Consider the following 8,862-nt stretch of genomic DNA (forward strand, 5'->3'; position numbering starts at 1 on the left):
TATATATATAGATATAAAAGTAAATGCAACTTTTTTATCTCATGACTTTTATTCTTGACATTCTGAGTATACACTATATCATACAGTTCTCATTTATTTGTGTTGTGTGCATATATATATATATTATTAATTAGTTTATTAATTAGTTTATTAACATATATATTAGTTAATTAATTTATTCGTTTATTTAAATTTTAGTAACTGCAGTACTTAAATACAAGTGGCAATGCAACATTTTTCAATTTTTCGCTTAGGCTTTTTCTTCTTTTCTTTATCTAATACTTTATTATATTTAATTTTAGCTTTTTTTCGATTACTGAATTCCGATTTCCGATTCTATCTCATAGTACTGACTTTATATTGTGCTATATATATATATATATATATATATATATATATATATATATATATATATATATATATATATATACAAATATATAGAGAGACATATATACAGTGTGCTTCTCAATTTACATTAAATTCATTAAAATATATTTAATACACCATACGCAATATCGGTCGATCCAGAGATACGTTCTTTTGTCATATCCTCACTTTTCTCAGTAAGGATATATATATATATTCAGGTTGGTAAATGATTTTAATTTTTTATCTAATTAATTAATTAATCTAACTAATCGCCAATTAATCTCACATCAAATTTGGCTGATAAATGACTACCCAAAGATAAAGTAATTGTTATGTAAAGCATCAAACAAACATTACAAAAAGCATACACTCTTTTGGACCATGATGCTGAATAAATGATGAAACAATTGTCTTTTTTTTTTTGGGTGGATGAACTATACTTTTAATTAATTTTGTTATTATAACTATGCAAATGTGAAATAATTTCTTTAATGAAATGGTATTCTAAATAATAAACTAAAACGTCCAGTAGGTGTTGTTAATGTCTTAATGATTAAGTCATCGAGTCATTTATTCATTCATGCGATTCGTTCAAATGACTGATTCATTCAGGAGTGAACTAAACGGTTCTTTAAGAACGGTTCATTGAATCATTAATCTAGTTCGACTCGAAGACGATCATCCCCATCAGATCTTTCGGTGTATATATATATCCTTACTGAAGTGGATCAATCAGACTTTAGGCAGATCTTGCCGTGTGCATCAGTTTGTGAGTTTAGACTCATGGCATCTGCTCAGTGAATCCCAAATACTGCGTCTGTGTCTCCGTCATCAGCTGCTGATGAACCACGGCTGCGTCCATGATGGAGCTTCCCAGCGGGTCCTGGACGATCGGCCTTCCCTCCGCAGGCTTCTTCTCCATCCCGCTGAGGTTCCAGCCCACAGGAAGTGACATCACAGGCTCAGCTACCAGCAGGAAACAGGAGGACAGTCAGCTGTGGCTGGAGGTAAATACGAGGCAGAAAACACTGCAGCTTTACCTGCGATCACCTGAGCTGGGGATCCAGAGCTGTATTCCAGACGTCTCTCTTCATTCACCTCCTCCAGCTGAAAAGACATGTTTCATTATATAAAATGATACTTTTTGGCACTGAATGTCTTATTTATTCTCATTAGTTCAAAAGATACATTCAATGCAGTGTTATTTAAGCATTATAATAAATAATACTAAAATAAGTACCAATGCACTGATACATTTTATATATATATATATTATATTAATAATATATAAATAATATATAATAAGTTAATTTATTAATAAATAGTATTTATTAATATAATTAGTATATATAGTATATATTTATTGTAATAGTAATTTATTAAGAGTAGTACAAGTTTAAAAATGTATTAATAATATTAGAAGTAATTTATTCATAGTATTCATTAATTATTTTTATTATTCTATAGTTAATGACATTTTAGTTTATTTTAGTGTTTTGTTATGTCATATATATATATATATATATATTCATTTATTTTCATTAATTTATTAATTTTCATTAAAAAAAAATTAAAAGAAATTTCAGTTAGTTGTAAACGCTATTATTTTTTTACTATTATTATTTTGCTTATGTTGAAGTGGATTTTTTAGATTAAAAAAATGTAACAAGGCAACATTTTACATTTTCAGATATTATTAGTATTTTATTTTATTTTAGCTTTACTTAAATTACGTTTTTCATTTAGTTGCCAAGGCAAAACGTCTAATTTGTCATTATTTCTCATCTATTATTCAACAACAGCAGTAGAGATTCAGTGCTGATCATGTTGCCTGAGTGGCTTCATCTCTGAAGTCTAGGTCTGATTACCTCAGCACAGATGGGCTCTGGCAGTCGAGCGGATGTTGGTCCTCTCTCTTCCAGTTTAAACGTGCTAGGGAAGAAGCAGCAGAGCCTCTGAAGTGACTGCGTGAGAAAAGATCTAAGCATTACCTCTCAGTCTTAAAGCTCACCAAGATCTGCTGGAGAGCGGCGCGTCACAGTTCACAGGAGACTCCAGCGGCCCGAGACTCTTAGAGGAAGACAAAACACAGAAGCAGGTGAAGTCTGTGCAAATGTGCATGATGTTAATGATCTGAATCAAAGCAGAAAAAGAGTCGAAACGTCCTCTTATCGCATGAGATGAGATGACTGAACATCCTGAACATGAGAACAAAATTCTGCATAAATCCTATCTTGCATCAGTTATTTAGTGTTTTGTTGAATTGCATTGCAAGATTTTATTAATAATCTTTATATCGATATTTATTCATATTCTGAATGACCTTAAACTTTTGGCCACACCTTGAAAAAATGCCTTGAAATCCATGAAACTGTATATAGCATTAATTCTAATTTGTGAGATTTTTAATCATTTTCTTTTACATCCGTTATATTTTTTGATGAGTGTGTTGTATCTATGCAGTGTTGTTGTTGTTGTTGTTGTAGCATTATTCAATTAATTTCACAATAATTTTGATGAAACATATTCTTTCAAAGCAGCTATACAAAAAATAAATGTTTTAAATATTATAATGATATTAAATATTAAAAATAAATTAAAAGAATAAATGTAACAAATAAATAATAAATTAATTCAATATGTACATATTCAAAAATGTTATAATATAAAAATGTTAAATATTACTTTGTAAGATTATTTTATTTTTAAATAAATAATCATTTATATATGTACATTCATATATATATATATATATATATATATATACACATGACATATTTATTTATATTAATTATGAATTAGTTTTTTTAGCTTAGCTAAAAATCCTACAATTAATTATAATAATCAATTTTAATGCAATACTTTTTTTCCCCATGCAAAGAAGCTATTTTTGCATGGCAAGTGTTCTGTACTGTTAAATTAATTGTTTATTTTGTATAGTGCTTTTAATGATATATACAATTTCAAAGTGATTTATTAATAAATTAACTATTATACCATTTATTAATATTCTGAAGGAGCTTTTAGCTTGGTTAAACATCCTTTTGGCCTGAAAAAATCCATGCTGTATATTTTGCATAAATTTTAATGCAATTTCTTGTTATCCATATGCAAAAGAGTTATTTAGTGTTTTATTTGAAGTTGCATTGCACGATTGGTATTTATTGTTTAACTGTGTTCATTGTATTTATGTGTGTGTGTGTGTACCTGTGCGGTGACTCCGTCAGACGGCAGCGCCGGAGGAACCTGCTCTTTCTCTTTAGCGTTCGGAGACTGGCGCTTTCTGATGATGTACTCGTAAGTGCTGATGCCCTGAGACACTGAGACACAACATAGAGTGAACAGAAGCTGCTATCTGTCTTTAACAGTGGATAACACTGGACTCAAACTCACGGAGGTAAATGTGGAAGCAGAGTAAGTGGCAGAGCAGTAAGAGAGCAGCCAGAGCCAGCAGGACTGTGATGAAGGCCAGCGCCAGAAGACTGATGGAGCTCGTCTCTAAAGGAGCCGTCGGCAGGAAAACCAGCCACGAGACGTTGCCTTTCACAGCTGCCAGAGAACATGACACATTACAGCTACACGCTGCAAAAACATCTCAACTTTCTTTAATCAAGACACGCTCACTTGGGAAGCAAAATCATTTAATTAATTAAGATTAAGCATGTTTATATCTGCCAATGGGGTAAAAAAAATACACTTTTTTCCGTTTTTAAATAAAATTGATGAAAGATAAAGCTAAATAGAAATATAAAACAAAATTGGCAAAGCACATAAAATTAGTAAAGTATGAACAATTTTAAACGAATTAAACTGGAGATATAAAAAGCTCATTTTAAAATATTAATAAACACTATAATAGTATGTAAACAATATTTTTTTAAGATATTAACTATTGATTTCTGAAAAGTGCATTACATTGCATTAAGCCTACTGTAAAAGAAAAATAAACTAAAAAGAAAAACTAATAAAAATGCACAGGTAAAATGAATAAAATTGTAAGAGGTTTAAACAAACTGAAAACTAAAAATATAAAAATTTAAGCTAATTCAAAATATTAATAAATACTATAAATAATAACACTGAAATGTCATGAATGTTAAATATTTTGTCTTGTTTTCTGAAAAAATGCATTGAAATTAAGCAAGTTTATGCTTGAAACAAGAAAAAAATATCAGCCAATGCAGTAAGAAAAATGAACTTCGACCAAAGGCAGATTTTTCTTGTTTTAAGCAGAAATTTGCTTGATTTAGATTTTTTTTAAACAAGACTTTCGATATCAGAAATCTTTTTTAAAGAATGTTATTTTTAAGAATGTTAAGATATCTGTACTGGAAAGCAAAACAAAAATACTGATTAGGAAAGTATTTTTATTTTTTTTGCAGTGTAGGAAACGAAGTTAGTACATGACTTCAAAAGTTTGGACTCTTTAAGATTTTTAATATTTTTAATGAAGTCTCTTCTGCTCACCAAGGCTGCATTTATTTGATCAAAAGTACAGTAAAAAATTGTGAAATATTATTAAAATTTAAGATTTCCTCTTTCTATGTGAATAACTGTAAAGTGTAATGTATTTCTGTGATGCTCCGCTGTATTTTCAGCATCATTCCTCCAGTCTTCAGTGTCACATGATCTTCAGAAATCATGAAAATAGGATGATTTACTGCTCAAGAAACATTTCTGATTATTATCAATGTTGAAAACATCAATATTTTTGTGGAAACCGTGATATATTTTATTTTTCATGATTCACAGATGGATAGAAAGTTCAAAAGAACAGCATTTATTTGAAATGGAAATCATTTGTAACATCATAAATGTCTGAACTGTCACTTTTAATCAATTCAGTGCATCCTTGACGAATAAAAGTATTAATTTCTTGCGTTGATGAACTGGGATTGAGTCTAGAGACACGGCAGATCTTACTCTGAAACTGCGGCGCGGTGCGCAGGACAGAAGGGTTCACATAGTGCTCGATGAAGACAAACAAGACCACAAGAACCAGGAGCATCTTCCCCACCACAGCAGAACAGATGGTTATGAAAAAGAACCTGGGAAAACATGCGACTCCTACATGAACCTCCAGCCAGTCAAGCAAAAATATGCAAATGCTGCTTCTACATTAGCGTTCTGAAATGTGACTCCTGCTCACCAGTAGTTCCTTCCTCCCACACAGTTGTTCAGCCACTTGCAGTGATGGTCGAAGTCTGCGATGCATTTGTTGCATGAGCTGCAGTGTTTGGCTTTAGGTCCGCTGTGAAGAGAGAAGCGGATTATTCACTGAGCTGTGTGCCATTCACAAATGAACAGAGGATTTCAAGTTCGAGGTAGAAAACATGGATGATGAAATGCAATTTAAGGAAATAAAATGAAAATGGAACATTGTTGTCAACTAAAAATATTTTTTTTGTCAACGCTCAAATAAAACAGGATATAAATGTAGAAATAAATGTTTGAGTTGACTTACCAAAACTCAAATGACTAAAATTGAAAAATGAAGCTAAATAGAAATACAAAAACAACAACAAAAATTACAAAAAGAGAAAAATCTAAAGATTTTGAAAATATATACAAAAAAATGGTAATTCAAAATATTAATAATTACTACAGTAGTATATAAATAATGCTAAAATGACACTGAAATTAAATTAAATTTCTGCAATATTGGATGAAACGCTTTAAAATAAATATATAAATAAATTGAAATGTTGCCTTAGCTACTAACTAAAATAAAAATGTAAATTAAAGTTGAAAATTAATACACTATAAAAAATAAAATATAATTAAAGCTGAATATAAACGAAAAAAATACTAGCAAAATTGACAAAAGCAGAAAAAAAAAATACTTAAACTTTTAAAGAAATTAAAATGGAAACCAAAAATAATTATAATTCAAAATGTTTGTACATTACTACATTATTATGTAAGTAGTACTAAAATAACACTAAAATTTTATAAAACTGCCGTTAGTTTCTATTCTATTTTATACTAAAAAAAAAATGAATTAAAATTAAGCAAGTTTATACTGAAGCCCGAAAAAATATCTGCCAATGGGGAAAGAAAAATACAAAAAGAGGATAACAGGTTTTTTCTGTTTTTAAATTATATATATATATATAAAGCTAAATAGAAATATATATAAAAAATGACAAAGCACCTAAAATGTGTAAAATATTAAATGTTTTATACAAATTAAATTATAAATATTAAAAAGCTAATTAAAAATATTGAAAACTATAATAATATGTTAACAGTACTACAAAAACATTGAATTTTAGATATCTACTCTTGTTTTCTGAAAAGTAAATATTAAAAGTAATTAATTTGTGTAAACCAATAGCAGATGTTGCAGATCGTCTTGTTTTTAACTGAAATAGATATAAATGAACCTACTGTAAATAGAAAAAAATTAAAAATGAACAGGTAAAATGACTAAAATTGTAACAAAGGCTAAAAATAAACAAAATTAAGCTAATTCAAAATATTAATAAATACTAAAATAATTTATAAATAACAACACAGAAATGTCATGAATGTTAGATATTTTTTAATATTTAAATATAAACACTAAATTTAAATAAAACTGCCTACAGTTTCTATTCTATACTGAAATCTGAAAATATTTCAAATTAAAGCTAATTCAAAATATACTACACTGGTATATAAATAACACTGAAATAAAGGAAATTAAAGTGTATTTCATATTATATTATATACTGAAATCTGAAATAAAAGCTAAAAATAAAGCTCAAAATATAACTAAATGCTACAATGGCATATAAATAATACTAATGGAGCAAATTTGATTACATTTACATTTAAAAGCAAGGCTGGCAAAATATCTAGAAATGCAATTTCACCAACCAACATAGAAATATTCCTCTTCCTGTCACTCCAGGTTACACTAACCAATTAAAAGTAGGAAGTAGGAAGCAAATTTAATTCTAATTTAAATAATTTTACTTCTACATTCATTCATTTAGAAGATGCTTTTATTCAAAGCGACTTGGATGTGAGGACAGTGCACTGATATTTTCTCCTCTACAGGGATTGAGTGAATATAAAGTGATGTCCAGTACATACACGTCCACCTCACACAGCATGCAGTGCAGGTTGTGGATGACGTGTTGATGTTTAGTGTTGTCAAACACAGGCATGGGGCTGGAGTAATCCTTCCTCGTCCGAACGCTCAGATCTGCAGGATCGATGGTCACCGCCGCCATGTGAGTCACCAGATGAAGAACGAACGCAGCGCCCATCAACTACACACAAGTGTGAAGGATAACACAACACCACACCAAACCAGATCTCAGTTATCTGCACAAACAGACGCTGAGGTCTTCAGAGGCGCTGCTTGCTCCATAGACTGATTCATTAACCATGAATCTGTTCGACTGATTCACTTCACTTACAAATAAGAGTCAGTTGTTCATGAATTGCATGCAATCAGCTGAGACAATGCAACACATATATGCGACCCTGGAGCACATTTTTTTTAATTGAGATTCATTCATCATTAATAAGCTTTTATATTAATGTATGGTTTGTTATGATCAGATACAACTATGTAAAAATCTGGAATCTGAGGGAGCAAAAAAATCGAAATATTGAGAAAATCATCTTTAAAGTTGTTCAGATTAATTCTTAGCCATGCATATTATTAATCAAAAATTAAGTTTGATATATTTATGGTAGGAGAGTACACATTTCTGCTTAGTAGAACTGGATTTTTATGACAAAATAGACTGTAGTAACTAAAACTAAAAAAAACTCTAAATATTTAAAAATAAAACATTGGTATATAAATAATCCTAAAATATAATTGAAATGGAATGAAACTGCTGTGTTATTATATTATATTATATTATATTATATTATATTATATTATATTATATTATATTATATTATATTATATTATATTATATTATATTATATTATATTATATTATATTATATTATATTATATTATATTATATTATATTATAAATAAAATAAAAATAAACAGAAATATACAAAATAAACAAATGACCAAAGCACATAATATCACTTAAACTAAAATTACAATAAAAATGTTATGTACATTATATTATATTATAAACCAAAAATGTATAAAAAATAAAACATAATTCAAACTATTCATAAATACTACAATAGTATATAACTAATCCTAAAATATAATTGAAATGGGAATAAAACTGCTGTGTTATTATATTATATATAAAATAAGTAGATATAAAATAAGTAGAAATAAAATAAAACTAAATAGAAATGTAAAAAATAAACAAATGACAAATGCACAAAAATATCACTTAAATTAAAATTAAAAATAAAAATGTTATGCATATTATATTATATTATATTATATTATATTATATTATATTATATTATATTATATTATATTATATTATATTATATTATATTATATTATATTATATTATATTAATTATATTATAAACCAAAAAATTATAAAAATAAAAGATGATTCAAACTATTAATA

General features: G+C 28.2%; 1 protein-coding gene across 1 annotated transcript in view; it reads right to left on the minus strand.

Annotated features, from left to right (window-relative positions):
• Positions 1-940: 940 nt before the first annotated feature.
• The window catches only part of zdhhc11 (zinc finger DHHC-type containing 11), a 12,682-nt gene continuing 4,760 nt past the window's right edge, over positions 941-8,862 (minus strand). The window contains exons 3-11 of the mRNA XM_059567147.1: positions 7,450-7,628; positions 5,519-5,620; positions 5,293-5,417; positions 3,763-3,918; positions 3,577-3,689; positions 2,381-2,439; positions 2,238-2,301; positions 1,410-1,476; positions 941-1,335 (exon numbers count right to left, since the gene is read on the minus strand). Of these exons, the coding sequence (XP_059423130.1) occupies positions 1,151-1,335; positions 1,410-1,476; positions 2,238-2,301; positions 2,381-2,439; positions 3,577-3,689; positions 3,763-3,918; positions 5,293-5,417; positions 5,519-5,620; positions 7,450-7,628 (1,050 nt within the window). The 3' untranslated portion in view covers positions 941-1,150. The remainder of the gene's footprint in view (positions 1,336-1,409; positions 1,477-2,237; positions 2,302-2,380; positions 2,440-3,576; positions 3,690-3,762; positions 3,919-5,292; positions 5,418-5,518; positions 5,621-7,449; positions 7,629-8,862) is intronic.

Source organism: Carassius carassius, chromosome 15 (genome assembly GCF_963082965.1).
Source record: "Carassius carassius chromosome 15, fCarCar2.1, whole genome shotgun sequence".
NCBI classification, from domain to species: Eukaryota; Metazoa; Chordata; class Actinopteri; order Cypriniformes; family Cyprinidae; genus Carassius; species Carassius carassius.